This window comes from Aspergillus uvarum, assembly GCF_003184745.1.
Source record: "Aspergillus uvarum CBS 121591 unplaced genomic scaffold BO82scaffold_34, whole genome shotgun sequence".
NCBI classification, from domain to species: Eukaryota; Fungi; Ascomycota; class Eurotiomycetes; order Eurotiales; family Aspergillaceae; genus Aspergillus; species Aspergillus uvarum.
In genome coordinates, this window is record NW_020291331.1 from 247930 (window position 1) to 273929 (window position 26000).

A 26000-nucleotide genomic window follows, 5' to 3' on the forward strand; every position below is an offset into this window, starting at 1 on the left:
CGGTGCACTGGGTGGAACCGGGATAGAGTCGGAACAAACTCGGAGCTTCGGTAGCTCAGCATAAGTCCAGAGACTTAAAGTTATGACTCCGTCGTACATAACATAACTAAGTTACTCCCTGAAAGTTCAAAGTTGAGTTTCAGCCTGTCCAGGACTGACTGTAAGGAGGAACGTGCCTGGCAGGAGAAAAGCACCGGCCACCCGCACCAAACCCTTTCCGGGATCCCAGCCCACTTGCAAGCCACACTGGCTCAGCCTCCCCCACCCGCCGCCTTGCTCGATCGGGTCATGATGATGCCTGAGTGGCAGTGAGTGACTGTGTGTGACTTGCTCCTGATAATTAGTTAGGCTTCCGCAAATCATCCCCCCAACTTCATACATACATACATACAGACATACTCCGTACACATATCTTTTCTGCATTGCTGCCTCAATGCGACTTCATCTTCTCAACTTGTAATCATCCTACTGCATCCTATCCTATGGCAGACGTTTCTGGGCCTCACGGCTCCGGGCTCGACCCCGATGCGCCGCCATCCAGTGCTGGCTCTGCCGGCCACTCCGCAGCTAACGACCTACGTTCGGGCCCGCCCCCGATGACGGAGGAATTGAAGGCTAGAATGGATAAAGTCATTTATTCGGATGTATGAGATTCGAACCACAGCTGTTGCTCTAAGTCTATTCTTTGTGCTGACTGCGACACTATCCGTCACATAGATCGGTATCACCACTCTCCTGACTCGGCTCAAGCAAAGTGTCTCCTCCGCCAAGGTTCGCCGCAACCACACCACCTCCGTGCAAAATCGCACAAATGCGCTAACTAGCCCCTGCACTGATCATCAGGATTTCTCTAGCTTCCTCAAAAAACGATCCGGCCTCGAAGAAGAGCATGCGCAAGGTTTGAAAAAGTTGTCCCGCTCGCTCCACGACGCGGCTCATCGCACGGAAAACCGCCAGGGCACCTATGGTAACAGCTACAATGACCTCAATCGCTTTCATGAGCGCATGGCGGATCATGGGCTTCAATTCGCCGTCTCGTTGCAGCAGATGGCCGACGACCTCAATGAGCTGGCAACAAATATTGAACGTGGCCGCAAGCAATGGAAGCAGACTGGCTTGAGTGCAGAGAAACGGGTGTTGGAGGCTGAAGCATCCGCTGAAAAGGCAAAGGCCAAATATGTGTCGTTCGCTGAACAGTTGGATCGTGTGAAGACGGGCGACAGACAGGGCGGAAAGTTCGGTCTGAAGGGCCACAAGTCCTCGGCTCAGCACGAGGAGGAGCTGTCGCGCAAAGTACAGAATGCGGATTCGGACTACTCTGCTAAGGTCCAAGCTGCGCAGACGGCTCGACAGGAACTTGTCTCAAACCACCGCCCTACAGCCGTAACGAACATCCAAAAGTTGATTTCGGAATGTGACTCTGGTCTGGCGCTGCAGCTGCAGAAGTTTGGTGCGCAACAATATGCTCCCTCCACCCCCACCTTTTGCATGGTATCTGTGCTGACAGTCCGGAAGCAACTTTCAACGAGAAGCTATTGCTGGGACAAGGATTGTCAATCAGTCCTTTGAAGGATGGCACGGCGAATCCTGCTTTGGCGCCAAAGAGCTTGTACGAAGTTGTATCGCAAATCGATAACGAGAAGGACTTCCGCGAATACATTCTTAGCCACGAGAACAATCCCGCTGCAGTGACATCAGAACAGATCAGATATCAAAGGCATCCGGTTAGCATATTTACCTGAGATATTGAACCAATTCAAGCTGACATATTCACAAGACTCTTGGTGGCTCTGGGCCTGTGGCAGCTGTCTCTGCGCCCACAACGCAGAATAAAAGACAATCGACTTTCCTCCCTTCCTCCTTTTCCACACAGACCCTCTCCTCTCCGCAAGCATCGACCCAGACGTCAGCACCAGCACCAGCGCCAGCGCCAGCACCCGCACCCGCACCCGCACCCACAAACGTTCCGGGGCCGGCGCCAGCTACTGAGACATTGCCATACCATCAAAATCCAGACTCGTTCAGATCGCCGCCATTCCAACCGCAGCCACCTTACCCCACAAGCTCCTCTGGTCCCCTGGAGCCATACCACGCTGCAAGTCAACCACCTGCGCTGCCAGCTAAAACTCCCCTCCATGCGCAGGGCAATGGTTTCCAGCCACACTTACCTCCTCTAAAGCCGGTGTTCGGTGTATCACTGGAGGATCTGTACACACGAGATGGGACAGCAGTGCCCATGATTGTCTACCAATGCTTCCAAGCTATTGAGCTTTTCGGTCTTGATATGGAGGGCATCTATCGTCTGTCCGGAAGTGCCGCCCATATTAGTCAAATGAAGGCACTATTTGACAATGGTCAGTCTTATAAACCCTCAATCCGACGACCAAGACCTAACATCTGCACGGCAGACTCGTCCCAAGTGGACTTCACCAACCCAGAAAGCTTCTACCATGACGTCAATAGTGTCGCGGGGTTGTTGAAGCAGTTCTTCAGAGATCTACCTGACCCATTGTTCACATCGCAATTTTATACCGACTTTATTCACGCAGCTCGTAAGGAGTCCCTCCCAGAACACTAAACTCAAGACCAATTCTGACCAATGATCTCCAGGTCTCGATGATGACATTCAGCGCCGCGACTCCCTGCACGCGCTTGTGAACAGCCTGCCTGATGCCCACTATGCTACCTTGAGAGCTCTAATTCTCGTATGCCCCGCGTTCATTCCAGCTTAACCCCCCAGGCACGTCTCCTAACATGTGACAGCATCTCAACAAGGTACAAGAGCACTATACCCAAAACCGTATGAACGCAGGCAATATCGCCATCTGCTTTGGGTTCGTTCACCACCCATTCTTCCCCACTTCCCCCTTCTTTCTCCCTAGATTTGTATGGACTAACACCCGTCTACCCAGACCAACCCTCATGGGTGCCAGCTCCAGCGGCAACATCGCCGATGCAGGCTGGCAAGTGCGTGTCATCGAGACAATTCTCGCCAACACGTTCCAGATCTTCGACGACGATTAGATCTTGTCTGATGGTGCTGCGCGGACATGATTACTCTTTTCTTCCCCCTCGAATCGTCTTGTCTCTCGCCGCTGCTAGAACCGCCAATCCTTGGAATTCGCTTCATCTCCCCTCTTCTCACGCGGATACCACTGCAATCTATTCCCATGTCTTTCAAATTCGCTGCTTTTGTTCTCGTTGCTTTCCTCTGTGTGCAAGTTGTGCTTTGGGAACCCCCGGTTGAGTTTCGATTTCCTGTACGTGTATATATGCCATCGCTACCTAATACCGGCGCCGAGGGTGGGGAAGTTTTGCCTCTCTTCATCTAGTTTACCATCCCCATTTGCTCTGTAGATGAGCGATGAGCTGAGTAAAGGATCGCGTCGGTGACTCCGTTATGCATATTCCCTTATGGGTGTTCGGAGGGTGTCTACTTGCGACACATGAGGTCTTATAGGACATTGAGATTGGATATAGTATATGATACATTGAACAGTGTGGAGTCGCCCAATACACTGACTAGGTGTATCTAGCGCGTAGTGACGGGTGGCACGAGTGACCAAAAAGATTCTAGGTAAGAAGACATGAGGATAGGCGAGCAAGAGAGCAGCCCAAGAACCACAAAGAATAAGAGTATATGATGCAAAGGTTGGGGAAGAGAGAGAGAGAGAGCCCGGCTAAAACAACAAGAAACAAAAAGGAAGAGACAGCAACAGACACTTTTTCTGTGGGGAGTGACTCGTGACTATCGTATTGATACGCAACTGCTTTGGAAAGACGAGGGAGGAGATCCATAAACCGGTTTTAGTTAGGAGCCCCGGCGACGGTTGCATCTGACGAACTTGATCTCTAGGCTGTGAGGACGGCAGGAAGAGGAGGGTTCGCGTTGCTATGTCTTCCGCTCATGAATGTTTTGATACCACCATTGCGGAGGAGGCTGTGGTTCGATCACAACGATCAACGGTAGGGATGAGGCAACCGAGCCAGTGCTTGTTTAATCTACCGACCCATACCCGCCTTCAGAGCCTCCAAACGCTCGGCAAGGGTCAAACCAGGAGCAAAGAAGGGGCTGCTGAGATCGTCGACGGTGGTCGGGGTAGCGTGACCCCACACGCGCCAGCCGGTGTCCTCACCCGTCCACCGGAGCTTCTGGATGACGATGTATTCTGTGCAGTCCCGCTGCTTTTCGTTTGTAGCCACCGCGGTGGAGTCCTCGGCGGCCTGTCCCTTGGCGGGCGCCGTGTACTTGCCAGCAGACTGCTTGCTGGTGATGCGCACGACGACCTGGCGCACGCCCGAGTCCGGGATCTCGGGAATCTGAGTGGCACGGTCCGACACCACGCGGGCACCGGTCCAGAAGGTGGAGGCGTCGCGGTTGTAGGAATCCAGGCTCCAGGTGACCTTCTCATTCTTGGGGCGCGTGGCGATGCGGGAGTTGAGCTCCTTGGCTAAGCCGGTGCAGCAAATCTTGTTGATGGTGGCAGTGTCGCCCCTGCAGAACAAGGCACGAAGTAAGTATTAAGTTGAGTATTTTTGCATGTGTTGTTGAGAGGAGTCAGAGGCCGTGGACAAATATGGGGCACTCACGCTGCGAAAGCAGTTAACATGCGCCGGTGAAAGTCCTGGGCGATCTGGCGACGCTCCTTCAATTCGAGGGGTAGCCCTTTGTTGAAGTATCGGCTGTAGGCGATGACTCTGTATGATCGAGTTAATTCTGTGGCCCCAGCAAGAGCAGAATGCAAGTCGACAAGATCCAGAACCTACCCAATGAAGTTCTGGACGGCGTGCTTCAGCCACAGCCATTCCAGTCGAAGGCGTTCATGACGCTGATGGATAAAGGACGGCATGTCCTTCCACAACGGGCGGATGTAGGTGCCGGGCAAGAGTCCAATATCCTGCGGAAGCTCCGATCTCGCCATTTGTCTGGTTCTAGTCCTCGTACTGGGCTGAGGCGGAGGTCTGATTGAAACGGACTCTGACGGCCGCATGCCGCCCGCGCGCTGGATGGACTGCGAAAAGCAACGAGATTGGCATGATGCGACACCGGAGGAAGCGAAAGAGGTGCTGCTGGCTCTGACGGCGGCGGACAAGGGGCCTTTAGACAATGACGAGGCCATGATGAGCGGGATAGGCACGCGCAGTGTACCTCTCTCTCTCTCTGCAGCACTTAAAAGGAAGTTGAAGTCGGATCGCAAAAGAGAGCCGAATGGGGGAAAATCGAAACCCGCCAAAGTTCCGGGTTGGTCACGTGCCCGCCACCGCCGCGGGCTTTTGCTTTGGCTTTTGGCTGATTTGGCTTCAAGCCTTCGATTTGGATCGCGTGTGCCCTTGTCCAACTGGAAAGACGTCGGTTTCCTGCCTAGAATTTTCTTGTCCGGTGGGATCAGCTGGTCTTTGATCTTCGGGCTCGTCAGTTCCCCAGAAATTCAAACACGATCGTCGCCGACGACTTCATATCATAAACAAAACAAGAAAAAGCTCTGGTCCAGGGGGTTTCTTCTCCACAACATTTCAACCATCTACGACTTGGGACACCAGAAAAATCCATTCTTATCTTCTTGACGTCTATTTTCTGTCGCGCAACGGCCGCATATGCCGTGATTTCAAGGCTGGCTCCTCCTCGTCGTCGTGATGCTGCATCTGCGCCCATCCCTATTCAACAATTCCGGTCACCTGTTGCGTCTGACCTGATACCTTTGCCCGATTCCGCCGACGAATCCCTCCTCCAATCTTCCACCTTCTATACCTCCGTGACGTCCATTCTCTCAAAGCTGGATTCCCGCGACAAGGACGGGGCCCCCGCAGCCGTCGTCCCGCCCTCCTCCCCTCCGGCCCCTCCACCCCCTAGCAGCATTGGTAGTGGCGGCGGCGGCGGCGGGGATGGCAGTGACAGCGACGGCCACTCGGTCCCCTCGTCGGCCCTTCACCCCCGCGTGGCAGTCATCCTAGGCGTGGATCGCAAATGGTATCTGCCTCTGGTCATCTGCCGCGCGCTGAGCACCGTCCCAGCCGCATGGTGGGGTCTGCGATGTGCGTTCACATTCTTGGCCGAGCTGTTGCACATCCAGCCCGGAGTGGGCGGGGAGGGGTGGGCGGCGGCGATTGTTGGGAGTGTCGGGCAAGACTGGGATGTTGAGCGAAGATTCCGAGTCACCGAAGTGGCTTTGGCGATTATGTGGGTATGTGTGCAATCGCCTGCCTTGATGCTCTTGGATGTCCTTCAGTCATCTCAAGAGAACAAAGTGTCTTTTTTTTTTTAACTCTCTCTCTCACAGTGCTGTGCATCCGCATATCTTTCTTACTTTTTTGCTGATTGTATGATGTCTCGATGGTATGTGTTCTTGCTCCGCAAATTTGGACCATGAGAAACGGCTTTAGCGAAAGTTCGTCGACTGACACACTCCTTAATGTCTTCAGGCTTTTGAACTATACCCCGCCAGCTGTTGTTATTCGTCTCCTGACTACGAACGGGTTGATTGCTTATATTACTTCTTGGGTCCTTTATCTTTCCGGGGCGTCTTATGACCCCCGTCTGCTTCTCCCTGCCTGGATCTCCATCACGACTGTAAGTTTTCCCCCGTTGATTTCATGCACGATCTTTTTTTTTTTTTTTTTTTTCACTTTGTTTTTCACCAACTAAAACTTGTTATTGTACTTTAATCCAGACCCTCACCTTTCTCTACCACGCCACGCAAAACCATGCCACAATCAAGCGTGAAACGGCGGCCGCGCTGCTCATCGTCGCGGTCGCCAGCTTCGTGAGCATGTCCTCCTTGCTCCTACAGTTGCACCTCACCCGCGAGAACGAGCCCGAGGTGCCCGTCTTCGTCATCACCCGGAAACTCTGGGACTGGGCCGTTCAGATCTTCCTGCGCATGCGGGTTGCAGATAGTCGGGCGTATCGGCCGGGGGGCGAACTGTAAAGACTGGACTGACTGTAAGATTAAGTCAGATAGAGGATGGGTTATGTCCAATCGTGGTTGCCCTAAGTCAATTGTCCCCATAGCTACTGCCTCCAATTTACCCCCTATTGCTACATTACAGTATTCCAAGATGCCTTGCCGTAATATTTTTTTTTTTTTTTTTTTTTTAGCTAGAGTGGCATCAAAGTTGATCTAGATAAGCGCAGTATCGGTAGTCTACGTCGTTGCAGAATACGTTGTAGCCATGAGCAAGTATTCCATTCTTGGACAATAGTACGGAAGTGACAGTCTAGGTCGGCATGTGCAGAACTAAAGACGATCGAATCACAGAGGATGCAAGAGATCAAGAATAACGACTGTTCCTCACTCTCCACCTTCAGACACAACCCTCTTCAAACATAACAGACCTTCAACCGTCCTTTCAGAAGAAAACAAGAAGCTAAGAAAAATATCTATGCAGATAAGGGTATCTACCAACGCCTCGTTCCGTCATTATCCCATTCCAGGTATCGCAGTTGAGTCGGGACATAAAGCAAATATCAAACCCACTGCTGCCCCCCTCCTCTGTGCAAGCGCCTAACGAAAGTGCGCCGGAGGAGAGGAGGGGAGTTCAACTTGACAGTATTCTTTTTCGACTAAGGCTTCAGGTCCTGTGTACCGAGCAAAGAGCGACGAAAAGGTAATCAAAAGGCGACAGTTTCTGTAAACCGATCGACTCTTGACCCTACCTTGCAGTGACGTAGTGGTGCAACAGCAAAGATGGGAGAAAAGCGACAGACACAGAAACAAGGTTGCTCTTCAAAGCCTTTCACCACTGCACAGAGTAGTAACGTGGACCGAAAAAAAGAAAAGAAGGGGACCGGAACGGGGACGTGACGACGGGGTGCTTAGAAACCGTGGACCTTGATGGTCTTGGCATCCAGCTCGAGACCCTCCTTCTTGTCGGTCAAGAACTCCTGAACATCTTTACGCTGATCACCCTGGAGCTGAATCACCTCGCCCATCTCGGTGTCGTTGACGATGGTGCCATTGCAGGCTGGAGACGGATTAGTTGGATGCCTGAAAGGCGGGCGTGGCGGATCCGGTTGAGACGTACCAAACTTCTTCTTGATCACCTTCAAGATCTTCTTCTGGTCAAACTTCTTCGGAAGACCCTGGACCGTAGTCAAGGTCTTACGACCATTGCGCTCTGCGGATGGTTGTTAGCCTCTTGGTTCGTGTCGGACGAGATGGACGAGATGTCACCACAGCCAACGAGACGTGGACAGTGAGACGGCGACAGCATGGGTGGGAAACGGAAGAGAGATCGATTATGACGTACGTTGAATCCGTATATGGATGTAGTTTTGAGACTGCTTGGTCTCGCCGGTGTCTTCGTCAGCTTCGGCGAAGGGGTCTGTGGAAAAGGAGCACGTGTCAGCCTCAGGCTCATGACCTAGCATTACCCCGCCAAAAAGTGATGCGAATCCGACCACCGTCCAGAATACCAGCTAAGTGGCCATACTGCGCCACCGAATGACATGCACATCATCCTCGATGAGAATAGGACAGTCATGCAGCAGGATGGGCAGCATGCGAAGGGTGTTTTCGCAACAGCGGCGACGTTGCCCACAGACGAAGGAGGGGTGGCGAGCGACTTACCGAAGGTCTTAAGGTTTTCGATGGACATAAACTCGGCCTTTCGTCGTAAACGGCCCTTAAAAGCGGTATAGGTAAAGTGAGCGGAGGGGCGAGAATAAATATCTCTGTTAACGCGGGGGGAGCGATTGCGAGTCGTGGAGACTGAGGGACGTTCTTGAAGATGGAGTGTAGGGTGGGAAGGTCGGGAAGGAAGCAAAGAGAAGAACAGAAGAGCCTTTTGAGGGGCGCGGCTTGCATTTAGCGCCCTTGTGGGGGAAGGCGGTGTGGGCCAGAGGGGCCTGACTAAGCCCAGCCGGTCAGTCTGACTCTGGCTCAAATTCTGGTCACGGTGACTGGCTCTCTTTATCAAATACAGTAAATCCCAGATATTATCAGGCATCCGGTGGGCTATCGGCCGCCTGTCAAAGAAGGCTTGAAAGAGGCGTCTGACTCTTCAGTGTTTAATTGGTTTGAGGTGAAAGTTCATGTTTGGTGGCAACCCTCTTCGGCGCATTGCACCCTGCTGCGTCTCCCCACTCACCACCAATACTTTCATGACGCTGCCGACGTAGCCCTTACGCACTGGCTGTGTTCCAGCCAGCCAGTACTGGGGTTCGGGTTCAGGCTGTCAGACTCTCAAAAGGCTATACGCACATGTTTGCCCGCCAAGTTAATTACACTTTTGAAACTGTTCCTCAGCCTCTTGTCCCTGTTTGCCTTCGCATTAGTCTTTTTTTTTGCTCTGTCTTTTCGGCTTCAATGCATGTATGCACTCTGCAACCATTTGAAGTTGCCACTGTCCCTTGTACTACCCCATGCGTGGCGGTAGCGAGCGCTAGCAGAGATGACATTATGGTATTTCTGGTATTATAGTATTCGTACAGAACCGTCAAATTCCCCTGTACATGAAAGCGAAGCTCCCCGGCTTTGAAGCCGCAACACCAACCCCATTGACTTTTCCACTTCCCAGTCGGTAACGCTTGGATATGCTGTATGATTTCGGTTGCAGATTCGGAAACGCCATGAATTAATCGTGTATCAAAAGACATTCGCAAGGGTATGTTCGAACGGGATTCCCTCAGGGAGAGGGAGAGGGAGAGGGAGCAGCAGCACCCCGCGCGGTCTGAGGAGGCAGGAAGATGGGGAAGTAGGTCTGGATGACATGGATCAGTAACGAGGCACTGGAACATGCGACTGCTGCTGCAACGCAGAAAAACACATACCACGACCAAAGCCATCACTAGGAACGCGCGCCGTTAGTCAGTTATCCATACTCCATAGTCTTGCAGGCTGGGGTGCACGAACAGGACATCAATACAGACATATAAGCCGGGGTAGAGGCGTTTCTCTTCTGGTCTGGAGTCTCACCCAGCCAACTCTGGAGAGAGAAGACGAAGGACACCCTATGTATGTGTTAAAGATAGCCACAGTGAGATGTCGCTCGAAACGTACCATCCGATCATCCTGGTTGAGCCGCAGTGGTTAGCCGGAGCCGGATTGATGTCTAAGAGATCAGTTCCCTGCTCACCTGTTCCTGGTAAACATCTAAAGCGAAACCATTAGTATCTTATGGCTGTAAAATGCGGAGCTGGATTGCAACTTACCGCAGCCATGGGCATGGTGCTAGACATCGCGCCTGTTCCAAAACATCAATACGAGCCCAGTTGCGCCTTATAGTAAGATGTCTTCCTATCGCTCGTTACGTACTGGACATGTCGGCCTCATTCTTGTCTTTGGGCGGGTCGATGTAGGGGATGGCTAAGATGCGACGTCAGCATCAGCAAGCGTGCGCTTTGGCGAGGTTCAAGACTTGGAAGCAGGCGACATACCAAGATCCAACCTGCGCATATCCTTCTTGGTCGACATTTTGTGATATTCTGACTGTTATCTCAGTTCTGTTCCAGGCTTGGGGCGTAAATCCGGGGTGAGAGACAGTTGAACTGGCCAACCAAGCGATCAGCGCCGCCAAGCCCGAAAGCGGAAAGGCCGCTGCTTTCCATACTGCCACCATAACCCATGGTTATCTCGCCGGGGTTATCTCCCTATCAGACATCTACTCTACGTAATCCTCCTTGGATAACACCGACTCCTACTTTAGCCGAGCATCAGAAGACCAGAATATCTCTGAGATCTGCATATTATCAGGGTTACCATGTTGATCATAAGTTCTCGCGCAAAGGGCCTGCAAACGATAACTTAACACCCGCTTCGATTGGAACGCGACCGTTCACCTCCGAGAAGGGCAGGCAGCCTTGGTCTTTGCATATCCGATTTGGCCCCTTGACTGGAATGTAACTGCTCCAATGGCATCAACAATCCAAGACACCTCCAGGTACTATGCAATCACGAGAAGTCTGTTTGACTCTCGGCGAATTGCGCAAGCACCGTCAATAGCGGAAGATCGACAACAGCCCAAGTGTAAGGCAACTCAACTCAGGTGCTGGTCGTCTGGCTCTGGAGCCTTGACCGGTCGTCACGCAGAATGGAAATGCACGGTCCTCCTGTTTGATGTCTCGTACTACATGAGACCGACTTAGTTATCTATCGTGAAGTAAGAAGCATGCCTAATTTTGTACCTATGCTATCGGTACATCTCTTTCAGATGACAGATACGAAGCTTAGTCACTGACGCGGAACTGGCCCGGAGGTGTGGCCAAAGCAATTCAAATCCGCCCTTTCCGGGGTTCATTCGGATCGGGACTGTATACTGTACTTGTGCGACAATGACACCTCCGGAGGCGCTTTGTCGAGACTAAATCTTATCCGACTGCGTAGGATTGCATCCTGCAGGCCGCTGGGATGGAGATTGTTCTGTCACAGAATGGGTTATGGTGTGAGGGCCCGGTCTGTGCTTTGGCAGATTGGCAAATCTCGGGCATTAGATTACAGCCCGCAACGACCAGAAGGACACTTGGGTCTCTGGTTCGGTTCTCGATCGTTACATGGGTGGTGCGTGGTATTGTGTGCTGCTGCTTAGGGAGAGATGAGATCTGGGGATAAATAGGTACTAGTACTAGATATTGTACTGAATACTAGAGAGAACGAACCACGTGAGAATAAGGCCATACCGGTTAGTGGAAGGAAGATCGACAGAATATACTATGGTAGTTAGTGGTTAGCCATGGAATTGGGATAAAGTGCGGAGAAGGAGGACCAGATGAAATGGTGCATCCATCATACCACACAATATCATGCCACTTGAGAGGGGCAAGACGCCAACACCCGTTCCCAGAAAGGCTCTCTTGAGTTTTGAGTCCTGAACAAACCGCTCGGACGGCAATCGGTCCCGGGAAATGGGTCACGGAGCCCGATGGCTGAATTGGAGAAATCTATGGCCCACAATGAATGGAGTGAGGTGGATTCATCTCTGAGTAGTTCAAAGGGGAGTTGCAGAAGACTCAGAATTTCATCTTTCATTCGATAAGAGTCCAGGAGACACAGAATAATAATTATCGTAGGTAACCAGGCATTTGCCATTATAGGTTCTGGGCGTAGGCTCGGTTTCAGCCGGTCAGGGCACAGGCACACTACGCGATAGACTGGGCTAGATGGTTCACTGGCACATTTGAAGATCCCAGATGCGCTCACCGTATGTTCGGAAATAGGACAACCCGAGGAAAAGATTTCATCCCCAATTCAGAATCATCCCAGCCCAGTATGCACGGTCTGTTTGACTGCCCACGTAGTCTGGCAAGAGGTAGTAGGTAGCAGGTACGTGGTACGGGGTCTGTGGTGCATCATGTTTCTTTTCTTCTCCTCCTCCTCCTCCTGTTGCAGCTCTTCCCCTTTCCATGTGGGCTCATATGTACTCCGTACGTATCACCCAGCTTACTCCGTATGTACAGTACCTGCTGTGCTGATGGCAGCAGGTTCAGTGCTTCAGATATGAGTACTGCGGAGACAAAGTACTCTCCGTACGGGCGCAGGGATTAGCGCACGCCAGGGGGAAGATCTGCGAAAGATGATTAGACTAGCCCGTTGGAGAAAGTCGTTTGTGCCAGGCTCCTTGTGGTTGAACCCTCCTGAACTAGGTAGGTCCTGAGTATTCAACTGTCCGTCTGTGTATCTTGCTTGCGAGTGGCCCTGATTATGTCCGATCCCGTTGATTAAAGAATGGGGTCATATGCCGCGATATCATCAGCTAATCGCGTGGATGTGCAAACACGCTGATACAGTGTGCTGTGGTCATCTCATCAAATGATGCCAAGAGAACCCTTTGTTTAAAAATGGGGCGTGGAATCCCACGGGGGCTATTCGATGACCCAGATTCATCGCTGTCCGGTCATTAATCGTCTAGAATAGGAGAGGATATCCGAGTCATGAATGGGATGGATGATGAATGAAACTCTCCGAGGCAAATAGTGTGGATGCATCGAATCGCTCAATTGTCATGGATCATGGATCGGAGTGAGTCCCGAAGTTCAGATACTCCGTCGATACGTAAGAAGATAAAATGGACAAAGTGATGGATCGCTAAGCCATCTGATCCCGGAGAGAGAGAGAGAGAGAGAGAGGGGAGGAGAGAGGATAAGTTGGAGGCAGATAACTGATTGTACTTACTGTATTGTACAAAGTATTCCGTGTAATTGCCGTGGGCGTGCAGGGGGAGAGTTGGAGAGTTGGAGAGTTGGCCAGTTACTCGTCCGAAGTCAAGGCCGGTAAAATCGCGGTATCACTGCCCATTCTCTCCATTCTCCCCATTCTCCCCATTCTTCCCATCAATCTCCGTGGTGGACGGGTGTCGATCCGGTAAGATTACATGTTCTGTCTGTTCTCCTCCGGTAAGCTGATGCCAGTTGGTCCCTCCTTACGTTATCTGTGAGTATCTGGAGATCAAGTCAACTCTCTCGGTCGCCGTACTCGGCTCTTTTCCTGTTCGGTCGCCTCTTCAAAACCCCCCCCCCCCCCCCATAACAGCATTAGCATTCATTACCTATTACCTTTTTACCTTATCCTTTAGCATTTCCATTCTAATCCGAGTGTCCTGATTTCTCAATTCCCCTTCTAACCTTCTTCTCCTTCTTTTTCTTCTTCGTCTTCTTTATTCCCCCCTTTACTCCCACAATCCCCAGACTTTTGTTAAGTTGCTATTGTCCCCTAGCGGACAGATCCACCTGCAGCCTTCCGCCTCTCGCCCCCCCCAAAGTACAGTACAGTACTCCTCTCTCATTTGAACCCCCGGTCCCCGACGGTTACCGTGATCAGTATAGCCGCTTGGTCTTGGATCGTCCATTCATCTCCACAGCCTAGGGAGTCTTAGATTGGAAGCCCGAATGTGAAATTTATTGTCACCTCTTCCGACCTTCCCCTCGGACTCTTGCAACAACTGAATACCACGACTCCATCTGAGCCTAAGGCGAGCGTTCAACCCGTCTTTACCCACCGCGCTACTCCAATGACCATAAACCCGACGCTGAGATACACCATGACGCTAAGATGATACCCCATCCTTCTGCCGGCGTCCAGCCGTGGAGTCGCTCGATGCGCGCTCCCAATAACGGCCTAGGACGCGTGGAGGCCTTCCAAGCGCTCAATCAGTCTGAGCCTCAGTCGGAGAAGCCGCCAATGCCCGTACCGCCATCGCTCCCCCGACAGCCGGCAGTCATCGACCTCACAACCATTCCCGGCGATGCGCAAGAGAGTGAGCCGCCAACCAAGCGGCTGAAATTGGATGTGACATCAGGAGCCTATGCGGCAACAGGCAGTCCGGCACCGGTGAGTAACGGTGAAGCGAGAACCACTCCGGGGACCGCGACTGCCAAACCACAATCATTGACTTGGCGAGGGCGGCCGGCATGGTCGTTCCAAGCTCTGCTGTCGGAGACGACTGGAGCTGTCGAGGTCAAAGATGACGATGCTTCCGCACAAGGAAAGACCTCCTCGTCTCCGCCTCCTTTGCCTCTCCTCCCTTGGAAGTATACTCCTCAGGAAACGCCGGCAACCGATGCCACGAAGATTGCTGAAATTGCACCGGTCAAGGAAGTCAAAACCACACCGTATCGCATTGAGGTGCCTACAATTGCACCCAAAATTAAAGGAGAGAGTAAGTTAGCTCATCCAGCCTTCATACATAGAGGGTATTCTGACTGAACGTTACAGAGGTTGCGGACTTCTCCCCATGGACAGGCAATCACCCGGAAGATATTCTCAATGAGCACACGGCGAAGCAAGGACACTACGACCGCACGCAGGTGTCCCAGAATGAGTCCAACACTGCACGGCCGTCGCTTTATGCGCAGTTGAAGCACCGATCAGGTTTGCAGATGCTTTCTTCCGTCTTTGCTGCTGCCCTTGAGAAGAGACAGAGCCACAATATGGTCACGGCTCCGTCGAGCTTCAAGCCACCCCCTCGGGTGACGCTGACGGATAACAAGCGCGAAGCTTGGCTTCGGGATCTTGCTAATCCATCTGTGCCCCTGCGCAGGCTGAGTCGGACGATTCCTCATGGCATCCGGGGCAAGGTGCTTCTCGATCAATGCTTAGGCAAATGGATTCCAGTCCCTCGTGCCATATGGCTGGCGAGATGTGTTGGTGCCAACGAAATTCGTGCGTTCAAAAGGAAGGGCACAAGCGGCGCACTCGCGCTGGGCTTAGAGTCGAAATGGGTTCGTGACTGGACTGCCACCGTCCAACAGTTTCTGGACGGAGTCGTCGGTATTTGTGGTGCTGCGGACTGGAAGGTGAAGATGACTTATGCGTACGTCAATACTGTTCGAAGATATCTCGCTCGAAGGCTGAACGCGCGTTTCTAACTATTGTACAGAGTCAGCCTGACATCACGGCTCTTCTTCGAACGCTTGCTCGACCATGATCAGTATCTTAGCTGGTTTTTGTTATCGTTGGAAAACGCCTCACTCAACACCATTCCTGTTTGGCTCTTGATGCTTGGCATATATTGGAGCAATATCATGCGTTACAGGAAACGTGGCCGGAAGTTGGCGGAGGTTCTGCTTGAGAAACTGCGACAGGTAATCATTACAATTCATGTTTGCTTATCATTCTTCGACTGACACATTCGAAAGATCAAGAAGTCCGGCCATCCCGAAACCCTTCAGCCGCTGGTTGATCGTTTGTCTCGCTGTATAAGACGATTGGTTTTGGAGCATACATCATCTTTAATCCTTCCGAATTCCTGGATGACATACAAGGAATTGATCTCGTCGTGTTTGAACTTCAAGGAAACGCCAGATCAGACCATGTTTCATAACTTGGTGGAGCGCAACAGTCGTGTTCAGCTTCTGAAGAGTCAACAAGAAGCAAAAGCTCGGCTACCTCAGCAAAAGGTCATCTCGCTTTTTGATTCACTTCGCTCTGCGCATGATGTTACGGCCACAGCTTCCGCATGCCTGGACGCTGTTGATGACAAGACTGTTTTGGTCTCCAAACTCCTCGAGTGGGCAGCAACCCCGTTTCGGCATGGGTCTCGCCGTGTCTATACCAGCGTCCGCCTACTGCGGAAGTGGAAGATGTCCGGAATTGACATTGAAAGTCACATACTCAATTTCGTTGCAGGCTTCGATAGCAATAGTCGACTCAACATGGAACACATATATCATATTTTTTCAGAGCTCGTTCGGTCTCAGACATTCTCCGTTGGCAGGTACTTGCAATGGCTGATGGCTAAGGGACTTGCACATAGTCCTGCGTCCGAAAATGAGGTCAGAAACATCCATATGCATAATCATCATGAGAACTTCGAACTGACAGCTTGTAGGCTATATCGAGCGAACTCCGCCTTTTGATCCAACTTCCATCACACCGTCTACCCGAACATGTTCGTAATCTTCGTAACATGTTGATTGATCGTGCAGGATTCTCCCTCGAGGAAGAAAATTCCCTTGTTGCAAAGCTCCAAATGTCGATTGCGGGGCGGCTCCCCCACATTTTCGGGTCAGAGAGGAGCGGTGTCCCGAAAACTAACTTGTCCCTCCCTGCCGAATTGACATGGGCTGTCAAGTCTGAGATTGGTCTTTGGATCCGACGTGGTGTAGCTGAGCATTATCGCAAACCAGGCAGGTATGTTCTCTTGCCAGTCTTCCGCTTCTTGTTCTTGGACTCATGTTCCTTCCAGGAGATATAGCAACATCCCGTTCTTGTCCGACTCGGGCATCTCTGCACTAACTCCTGCCGAATTCTGCGTTATTCGAGAGATCCTTGAGGGCTTTGGGGACCTGTCAATGCTTGCGGACGTACTCAAGCAGGCAACTACCTGCGACAATAGTATCGTGCTCGCCTCGGTTGCGGACACGGTCAACTATCACTTTGACACATTCTGTGTGATCAGTGCTGTGCACGATCTCTTTAAGGGCCTCGTTGAATCTTATGTCCGCCTGAAAAGGTTTGGTGCCCCCAGCCTGGACCTGATTTTCTCGTTGATAGAGCTGGGTCTTCGAGTGCCCAGCGAGTTCAATACCGTTGCATTGCTTCGTCAGGACCTTGCTCGGATTGAGAATAGAGCGGCGGTGGCGGCTCCCTCTCCACTCTCCGACCATATCTCGGTGTCTACCGGCCAGATCGATTCCTTGTTTCAGGAGAAGCTTGATCAAACGCTTCTCTCTGGTGGTGGGATGGACGAGTCCACCATGGACACATCCTTCGCCTCGCTTACTAAAGCGCTTCAGGACGGCCACAAGAAACTGTCAGCAAATGAAATCTGTCGATATATGGCTTACCTTCGAACTTTCCATCCCAAGCGATTCGATGCTATGCTAGTACGATGGGTGTGCGGACTTTTGAAGTCTCAAACCAGATCAACAATGGCGCGGATCCTCCCCCCTCTTATCGGTGTGGGATGTGTTACTATCCATGCCTTCGTTGCCTTGGTCAAGAAGCTCCTTCAGTCAGAGAAGGTCGTTGCGGTAATCCCTAGCGTCGCAGAGTTGAAGCTGGATCTCTTCGAACTCCTTGTTCCGCCAAAGCACGACCAAAGCCGTCTCGCAGATATGGTTACCTATCGGTTTCGACTCGCGCAGCAAGAGTTCCTTGCTAAACATCCCGAAGAAAGCCTCGACATAATCCGTGATGTTGTACCTTTGATCGGATCCGAGAACACTGATTGCCTATACGGTTCCAGAAGGGATGACCTCACAGAGTGTGCAACCATGCTGCTTCAGCTTCTCCTTACACAAAATCCGGAACGCATCGTTCAGAGTTGTTTGCAAAAGTTTATTGGCCAACACACAGCATCCACAGCTTTACTGCAGAAAGCACTCAACAGCCTTCTGGGCTTCGACTCAGATGCAAGCGATAAGACTGCACCTGAGGCTGAGAAAGTCATCCGCATGAATAACGATTTTTCGCTTCCCTTTTGTCAACTCAAGCTTCAGCTCTTGTTCAACGCAGAAGCTGCTGGCCAAGACAACAACAGCATCGTGGATGTGATGTTCAAAGCTGCAGTGGCAGATACCAAGTCTCACAATGATCATTGGTATGGTTTAGTGAGCCTGATGAGCCATGATGCTATTCAACAAATTCGGGAGCGGGCTGAAAGGAGTTTCTTCTCTATCCCCATGTTCGAGGAAAATTCAGATAGTCTTCAATCGATCGAGGCTGCAAGGCTCTACCTGACCATGATCGAGAAGCTAGCCCCTTGCATTCCCGAAGCTGGGGTACCGACCGTTGTGCCTGTGCTTGTTGAGAAGATGGAGTTTCTGCTTCAGAAGTTTGTGGCAATGCAAGCAAATCATACTGGTGCCGGAGATGGACGTCCGACAAACCAAGCTAGCCCGTCTTTCGAGAGAAGCCTGGCCTTCTGGTTTTCTGCCTTGCTTCGGATCGTTGTCATTCACCGCGCATCGTTCAACACACCGGGGCTGGCGCCTAGATCTCATGGCCTCCCAGAGCAGACTCGCCTACTGATCTCCATCTTCTGTATCTCTTTGGCCCGTCTTCCGAACCGTGTCCTTCGCTTATACCCGTCGGCTGATTATTTCCCTCAATCCAAGCCAGTGGAGAGCTACCGGCCGTGTCCTGGGATTCTGCTGCAAACCCATGCACTCGATGTTGCTGCCTGCCTTGTCGACATATTCCCGGATGAGGCACGGCAGCAGTGTGCGCGATTCCTCAAGGAAAAGTGTCCGCCCTTCCTTCAATTCCAGAACGATGCTAGATTTCTTTACCTTCTCGGTCCCATAGTGGACAGCTCCAATCCTCCTCAACCCACGTCTCTACCGTCTCCTGCCGCTGGCGGCTCTACCCCAACCCCATCGGGAAGCTTAGCCTATGGTCAACAGACGCCGCAACAGTCGTCCACTGCAGTACCATCGGGGCTCTCCGCTGGACTTAGTGAAGGCGTCAATTGCATTGCAAGTCATCTTCGGGTTCAGTACCGCGGCCGGGCCATTGGTGCATACCCTGTGCGTCCATGGGAGCTTCTTGAAGACGCAGCTCCTATCGTTGGTATGAATGACACCGCATTGAGTCTGAAGTACTTCGATGCCAGGCGTGTCAGAGCCTAACGCATACCCCTTTCACGTACATAATACCATCAATCCCACATGTGCCTCTCAAATTCTTGTGTTTTGTTTCCCGCTTTACATACCCATCTGCATCTCCAACTACTTTATTGTTATGCACTTTCGTCGCTTCTACTTGGGGCCTTCCCCTTCTTCACATGACTCGTTGTCATTGGTTTCGTCAAACCTCCTGGAGAGATTATCAGGCTGTACATACTTATGGATAAAGCTGGGCGTTAGATGGGGTTGGGCAAGTTATAGCATATCATGGTCTGTCGCGGGTTCTTGCAGGATGGCATCGAGGAGCGGGTTGCATGAGCGAGGACAACACTTCGTCATCTGGTTGCTGCATAGATTAATCCGATTGTCCGTCGCTGCAGTTGAAACTTCTCAGCGACGAGCTTAGTTCTTCTAAGACTGCCCTTGATACAGGCGTAATGATACCCCTGCACTTAGGCATGAATGCATTCGGCTTCCTGGAAGCAAGCAACTGCCATACATAGGGCAAAGCGGTCGAGGGAGCGGTGAGCGACACGCCTCAGGCACCGTATCACCTCGGATGTTCGTCTCCGACGTCATGCCGGCGGCGAGCTCGCCATTCTTTCTTCGCCTCAGCTACAATTTCTTGATGGGACCCTGCATCTGCATTGAACCTCAACCACCGTGATTGTTTCTACTTCTCCAAACAATCGCAATGATTCCCACGGCTAAATGTCTAGCTGCGAAGCCCTCGGGCTTTTTCAAGCGCAGTATAGATGAGCTTAGCCGCGTCTCCAAAATCGGTGCGTTTTCGCTGTTATCTCCACATTATCATTTCTTAGTATACTGATTCCAGCTGCCATCTAGCTTGGAACTCCGAAGCCCTTCACACTCCAACCAAGCCCTACGTCCTCCTTGACTTCGAAGATGCCTCCACCGTTGCCGGCTGTAAGACAATGGCCGACCGCGTCGTTGGGGGCTTCAGCACCGCCAGCCTGGACCATGTCCCCGCCGATCCGTCAACGAGCAGCCCGGCGCATGCGCGTTTCCACGGAAGTATTTCCACCAAGTTGCCCCAGAACTGGCGTGTCGAGAGAACCGGTATGTTTCTGTCGTCATGCTCGCGCGCATTTTCCAAACAAATATACCCACCCCTATGACACACACACACACACACACACACACACACACACACACACACACACACACACATACACACACACACACACACACATATACATACACACACACACACACACACACACACACACCGCGCCCTTTCCCTTTTCCCTTCTAACATAATGTCTGGGTATCCCGAAAACTGACCCCCTGTCCTCGCCCCCGAAAAACAGGCTACGCCGCCTTCCGCAACCAAGACCGCGGCTTCTGGCTCTTCGGCCGTCTCTTCTGGGACGTCGACCCGTACGCCTACCTCGCGCTGCGCGTGAAATCCGACGGCCGCCGCTACACGGTCAACATCCAGACGGACTCGATCATCGAGACCGATATCCACCAACACCGCCTGTACACCCGCCATCACCGCGTGCAGCAGCAGTTGCAGTCAGACCGAGACCCCTTCTCGCCTTTCTCCGCCACCGAAACAACCGCGGAATCGCCCGAGCTGGCCGAAAAGCTCTACCCGCAGGGCATCCCGGCCGCGCTGTCGGACGTGCCGCCGGCGTCGACGATCATTTCTGCGTCGAATAGTGTGACGACGTCCGGGGCGGCGGCAGACACGACAGGGTGGGAGACGATCCTCCTGCCGTTCAACGCGTTCGTGCGCACGAATTTCGGGCTGGTGGTCGAGCCGCAGACGTCGATCCTGCGGCAGCGCGTGAAGAGTATCGGGATCGGGTTGACGGATCGCGTGGAGGGGCCGTATGATCTGCGGATTCATAAGATCTGGGCGACGAATGGGATGAGCGAGGCGGAGATCGAGGAGGAGCGGCGCATCTGTGGGGCGGATGCGTTGGAGGTCGATGAGGGCGTGCGGACGAATTGGATTGGTGATGAACCGGAGTCGTCGGCGCCGAGGGACGGTCACGATCAAGCTGCTCCCGCGGCTCCTTCTCCGGCGCCTAAGGGCCAGAATAAGGGCAAGGGGCTGAAGGGACTGCGTGATGAGTGGAACTAAAGCAAAAGGAAGTGGGACTGAAAGATTGATTGATACCACCACTATGAAATGTACATTGGGACATTGATTATATATCCCCTTTTCTGCGCTCTTTCTCTTCTGGGAGCTTATACTAAGCGAGCAGTACCTGCTTGCTTTAACTATATACTACGTCAGTAGAACGAATCAGTTCTCCCCACCAGTGATCCGCTCCCACGCCTCGCGGTACTTCTCACTGGTCTGCTGCACGACCTCCTCACTCATCGCCACACCCTCCTTTCCCTTCAACCCCTCCTTGACCAACCAATCCCGCAAAAACTGCTTGTCGAAGCTGGCCTGGCCCCGGCCGACCTCGTACGAGTCCTTGGGCCAAAACCGCGACGAGTCCGGCGTGAGCACCTCATCGGCCAGCACCACCTCGCCAGTCTCCTCATCGACGCCGAACTCGAACTTGGTGTCGGCGATGATCACGCCGCGCGTCAGCGCGTACTCGTGCGCGATCTTGTACAGCTGCACCGACAGTGACGCAATGGTGGACGCGTACGGCTCGCCCACGATCTCGACGGCTGTGTTTGCCCCGAACAAAATCAGCATAACTTTCTTTCCCTTCACAACCCCTCGAAACCCCACCCCATTTCTTTTCATCCGATCATGAAAGAAGAAGCGCCGGGGGGGGGGGGAAGAAACATACCTCGATCCGGATGAATATTCTCATCATGCGCGCCCAGCTCCGCCTTGGTGCTGGGGGTGTAGATAGGCCCGCCGGGGAAGGCCTCGCTCTCGCGCAGGCCGGCGGGGACGGCGAGCCCGTGCACCGTACCCTGCGTCTGGTACTCCTTCCACGCGGAGCCGGTGATGTAGCCGCGCACGATCGCCTCGATGGGCAGGATGCGCAGCTTGCGCACCTGCATGCTCCGGTTCTGCAGCGTCGGCCGCAGCGCCGCCGGGATCTGCGGCGGCAGGTCCAGCGTCAGGAAGTGCGTGCGGAGACTCGGCAGCGCCGTCGTCAGGATCTCGAACCATTTGCGCGTGCACAGCGTGAGCAGGATGCCTTTGTTGGGGATGCCCTGTTTTTTGGGGGGGGGAAAGGTCCGTGTCAGTGGCTGGTTCAAATTTGAGGGGGAGAAGGGGTGGAGGAAGAAGGGGCAGAGGGGCTGTGGGCATCTACATTCTGCATGATCACATCGTAGGCGGAGATTCGGTCCGTCGCGATGAAGAGGAGAGTCTTCGAGTCCACCTCGTATAGATCGCGGACTTTGCCTCGCGCGATGAGGGGCAGGACACCTTGCAGGTCCGTGGTGGTGTAGGATTCCGTCATGGCGGTTGGGATGGTGACTAAAAGTTCAATTGGGAGATGGTGTTGGAGAAGTGACAGTGGGTTGGTGGTAGGTAGGATAGGTGGTGGGAGGAAGCTCAATTGGAAGAGTGAGTCAATGGGGAAGAGAAGATGGGAAATTGCGGGTGACGCACGATAACTCAACTACATCGATAAGCTTTTTTTCGCCCGTGGGCGGGGTTCCTCGTATGCCTGAGGCAGGACTTTGGCGGGGATGTTTCCAGACCTACAGGTATACCGATATCCAGGCAGGTATACGTCACAGTACCGAAACCACTGCAAAAACATATACATCGTGCTATCTAGAGCTATCCCTGAGCTAGACCATCAGAAGCTCACATGACCATGAGAAGCTCAGGATTGGTTTTTATCAAAGGCTCCTCCCACCATTCCTTCGCCGGCTGATCTTCTTCTTCATCAAAGATATCAAATCCAAGTTCGTGGCGAGGGTCCGAGAAACGGAATTCTCCCACCATCCTAGTAATCAGCGACATGGCAACCATTTCTTCGGTGGACAACCGCTTCAGGTTCATGTTCTCTGTTAGATGTGTGATCCGGCTGGTCCTGGGCACCACAGAGATATTCTGCTGCACAATCCAGGAGAGGATGAGCTGAGCCGGGGACCGAAATCTCTTTCGGGACAGCTGGAAAATCTATTCGAGTTGAGTAATTCGAGCTGAGCAGCACGAAGAGCACGAGGACTCACATCCGTGTCTGTCAATGGTCTCATATGACGCTCATGCGCTGTATCAAGCAACAAAGGCTTGCCCCCGAGCGGCTGATGAGCCATGACATGAACTCCCTCCATTCTGCAAAACTCTAGCAGATTGGTCTGTGGTAGATAGCTGTCAAGTAATCAACTAGGGACCATACGCTCGTTTCCTCGGAGTCACTCACGGATGGAGTTCGACCTGGTTGACAGCGGGCCGGATGCGGGCCGTTCGAAGCAACTTCCTGAGTTTGAGAATGTTGAAATTGCCGACCCCTTGCGATGTCAGTGGCAGTCAAGGCAAGTTAAGTTGTGGCCTTCATACCAATGAGTCTCGTTTTGCCCTTGTCGACAAGCTGTTCCATGGCACGCCAGGTTGAAGGATATCGCGTGGATAAAAAGTAATCAACCATGCGCTGGTAAATGTGACGGGTTAGCATCGGCTTGGCTGATGCGAATGGCAAGTGTGTACCTTTCCATCGGAATCTTGGCGTGGCAGATGTTCAGGGCCTTTAATGTAGGCATGCGGAACTGAAGCAGATGGTCAATAACCTGCCTGGTCAAACAAGGAGCGAGCCTCATTGTACAGTGCATGAGATAAAGGTCCACTGTATATAGCAGGAGTAGCAGCGGTCAGTATTGTCGAACAGCTGTCAAGGCTAGTGACCCACTGACCGTAGTCCAGTTTGAGCGCCTTCAAGGTGCGATCAAGAGCAGCCTCGACCTCGCTAGCATCGTGGCACGTTTGGGGTCTAGTGCATGCGTATTAGACTGTGATTGATGTCAACGCGAAAGAGAACTGACAGCTTGGCAGTCACGAAGATATCTTCTCGCGGAATGTCACTCATTACAATCGCTTCTCCGACCTCCTGCTCGGTTATATACGCAGCCGCTGTGTCGATGTGGCGATATCCGCACAACAGGCCCTTGTACACGACATCCTTGACCTTCTCACTGGTTGCATCACCGGGGAATGTGCTCATACCAAGGGCTGGGATCGTAACCCCCTGGACCGTGAAAGAGATGGGAATAGTGTCAGGCCTCGTCATGATGGGCAGAGATTGATTGAGGAAGCTTGGAAAGTCGACGAAGATGTCGCGATGAGAGCTCAAGATAAACGGAGCGAGTCTCTTCACCGCATGTTGGACTTTCGAGGCATCACTTGCCCTCGACCCCGCTTCTGGATTGAGGACTTAAAATTAGGAGGCGTGATGACCGGGGTCTTAGCTGAGAAAGAGGGCGCATAGACGCATTAGCAGATGGATGGGCTAGGCGCTATCAGGCCGACTAAGAACCCCATCCCTGTCAGACGCGCAAACGCAAATCAGATGATGCGCTGTGTTGTGGCTTGCCATAGACCTGCAGGCGATGCCGTGGCCTTCTTGATAGATCAAGAGAGCTTTGTTCGAGTATAAGGCTGAGTGGGCGGATCAAAAGACCGGCTTCCCGAGACTGCATGATTGCAGGCATCATGGTGATTCTCATGCTGTAGCCTTTATCCCTTTTGGGCGAGACACAGGGGGCAGCTTTGGATAGTACCCATTGAATCAATGTGGATGAACTATCCGTAGTCAATCAATGGCTGAATTGCCCTTGATGCGTACACTAGTCAGTCTGGGTATCGCAGTTTGGATGATGTTTGCTTGGTGATTCGTACTAGGTAAGTTACCAAGTTTTGTAGAGTAACTAAGTTGTCCTCCTCCTCCTCCTTCCTATCAACAATGGTTGCGGACACTAAACTTAACTTCCCGAGCACTCCGTACTTTATGCACATTACCTGCAACTCTCATCCTTCAATGAGACACTTTCCTGCATCCTAGTCATGACCTGTCCTATTTTGGTCCACTCCATACTCCACCGAAAGCTGATGCGGGTGAGACTGCCGACGGTCTAGTTCATTCCACCCCAGCTAGTATGCCTGACCAGCTCCGGAAGGTCGGACAGATTGGACGAGTCGAATGCCTTTATTTCAAGATTATAGCACATGTTACATCTGACCATCGTCTTTAGCCACAATCATAGTAAGTCTTAACGCATATCCTGCGCATATGTCTTAATTTTTGGTCATGCGGTCAGCCTAGACCGGGGTAGCAACCATTGGCTCGAAATTCCCAGAGCAGTATCAAGCACGACTGACATCACAAAATAAGCAGCTTTGCAATTTTGTGATCATCTGCAGACCCTCGAGGCGATTATATCTCTTCTCTGTCGCAGGATTTCCTTTCCTTTTGGAGAAGTAGATGAGCATGAAATGAGGTCGCCACGAAAGAACGGCAAGCCTGCAGCATGTCAATCCCACCCTTTCTCCCTGCGACATTCTGCCATACAGTGCAGCCTCATCCTTCCACGGTCGTTTCCGATCTTCAAATCTTATGGATCTATGACTTGACCAGGGTAGGAGATGCAACATTTCGGACATCCCTTTACTACTTGCTCATCGGCAATTGGGACCGTACTTCCTACCGTTTGTTTGCCCTTCCGAGTCCATGATCGCAACGCGTGAGTTTATGGCTGAATTGTATAAGGCTGGCACAAGGAATTGAGACTGGTTATGTCACCCAAATCAATTATGGAACGATACGAACGACTGCCGTCGCTCATGATGATTTATGACTCGCTGTTGGGTCATCGGATGGCATGATTCTCGTCCACATTCAAGACTCGATGAAGTCAGGGGCCGAAGGGTTCAATCACGGCGAGTCTCGCTCTCCTCTGTCCCAATGGAAATGATACTTGTTTGATCTGCAGCGATCCGCATACGATTCAGGATCTAGATCGCATAGCGAGTGGTTTCGCGACAACGGAAGCCCTAGATCGATACGTGGATATGTTTGCGCAAGCTTTCACGTTCGCCGAGTAGCCA

General features: G+C 52.3%; 8 protein-coding genes across 8 annotated transcripts; 3 read left to right on the forward strand and 5 right to left on the reverse strand.

Moving 5' to 3' along the window:
- The first annotated feature begins 397 nt into the window (after nt 1-397).
- On the forward strand, nt 398-3459 carry rgd1 (putative Rho GTPase activator (Rgd1)). Its single transcript, XM_025629743.1, has 8 exons — nt 398-644; nt 718-771; nt 844-1450; nt 1516-1724; nt 1778-2354; nt 2409-2552; nt 2611-2705; nt 2764-3459. The coding sequence occupies exons 1-8, from the start codon at nt 483-485 to the stop codon at nt 3022-3024; spliced, it is 2109 nt and encodes a 702-aa protein (XP_025490974.1). The 5' UTR covers nt 398-482; the 3' UTR covers nt 3025-3459.
- A 543-nt stretch (nt 3460-4002) lies between these two features.
- On the reverse strand, nt 4003-4922 carry BO82DRAFT_403122 (uncharacterized protein; the record flags this gene model as incomplete). The annotated part of the gene is made up of 3 exons (XM_025639359.1): nt 4003-4495; nt 4591-4698; nt 4768-4922. The coding sequence occupies 3 exons, from the start codon at nt 4920-4922 to the stop codon at nt 4003-4005; spliced, it is 756 nt and encodes a 251-aa protein (XP_025490975.1).
- Nucleotides 4923-7813: 2891 nt separating this feature from the next.
- On the reverse strand, nt 7814-10412 carry BO82DRAFT_285779 (SUI1-domain-containing protein; the record flags this gene model as incomplete). The annotated part of the gene is made up of 10 exons (XM_025631517.1): nt 7814-7962; nt 8023-8115; nt 8248-8322; nt 9754-9786; nt 9852-9949; nt 9999-10010; nt 10075-10091; nt 10151-10182; nt 10254-10304; nt 10376-10412. 10 exons carry the CDS (start codon nt 10410-10412, stop codon nt 7814-7816), a joined length of 597 nt encoding a protein of 198 aa, XP_025490976.1.
- A 3570-nt stretch (nt 10413-13982) lies between these two features.
- Nucleotides 13983-19003, forward strand: BO82DRAFT_285638 (mediator of RNA polymerase II transcription subunit 12; the record flags this gene model as incomplete). The annotated part of the gene is given in 6 exon segments (XM_025631511.1): nt 13983-14589; nt 14646-15243; nt 15310-15514; nt 15569-16204; nt 16261-16566; nt 16580-19003. 6 exon segments carry the CDS (start codon nt 13983-13985, stop codon nt 19001-19003), a joined length of 4776 nt encoding a protein of 1591 aa, XP_025490977.1.
- A 604-nt stretch (nt 19004-19607) lies between these two features.
- On the forward strand, nt 19608-21199 carry BO82DRAFT_355262 (CIA30 family protein). Its single transcript, XM_025635400.1, has 3 exons — nt 19608-19782; nt 19847-20080; nt 20332-21199. The coding sequence occupies exons 1-3, from the start codon at nt 19695-19697 to the stop codon at nt 21111-21113; spliced, it is 1104 nt and encodes a 367-aa protein (XP_025490978.1). The 5' UTR covers nt 19608-19694; the 3' UTR covers nt 21114-21199.
- On the reverse strand, nt 21196-22548 carry BO82DRAFT_103790 (phosphoribosylaminoimidazolesuccinocarboxamide synthase). Its single transcript, XM_025629744.1, has 3 exons — nt 22261-22548; nt 21784-22159; nt 21196-21658 (listed from the first exon to the last, which is right to left on the reverse strand). The coding sequence occupies exons 1-3, from the start codon at nt 22408-22410 to the stop codon at nt 21279-21281; spliced, it is 906 nt and encodes a 301-aa protein (XP_025490979.1). The 5' UTR covers nt 22411-22548; the 3' UTR covers nt 21196-21278.
- Nucleotide 22549: 1 nt separating this feature from the next.
- On the reverse strand, nt 22550-23346 carry BO82DRAFT_103872 (uncharacterized protein). Its single transcript, XM_025629745.1, has 2 exons — nt 23135-23346; nt 22550-23081 (listed from the first exon to the last, which is right to left on the reverse strand). Exons 1-2 carry the CDS (start codon nt 23234-23236, stop codon nt 22764-22766), a joined length of 420 nt encoding a protein of 139 aa, XP_025490980.1. The 5' UTR covers nt 23237-23346; the 3' UTR covers nt 22550-22763.
- On the reverse strand, nt 22976-24512 carry BO82DRAFT_355265 (aldo/keto reductase family protein). Its single transcript, XM_025635401.1, has 6 exons — nt 23942-24512; nt 23813-23889; nt 23725-23745; nt 23610-23668; nt 23463-23553; nt 22976-23413 (listed from the first exon to the last, which is right to left on the reverse strand). The coding sequence occupies exons 1-6, from the start codon at nt 24184-24186 to the stop codon at nt 23322-23324; spliced, it is 585 nt and encodes a 194-aa protein (XP_025490981.1). The 5' UTR covers nt 24187-24512; the 3' UTR covers nt 22976-23321.
- Nucleotides 24513-26000: the final 1488 nt, after the last annotated feature.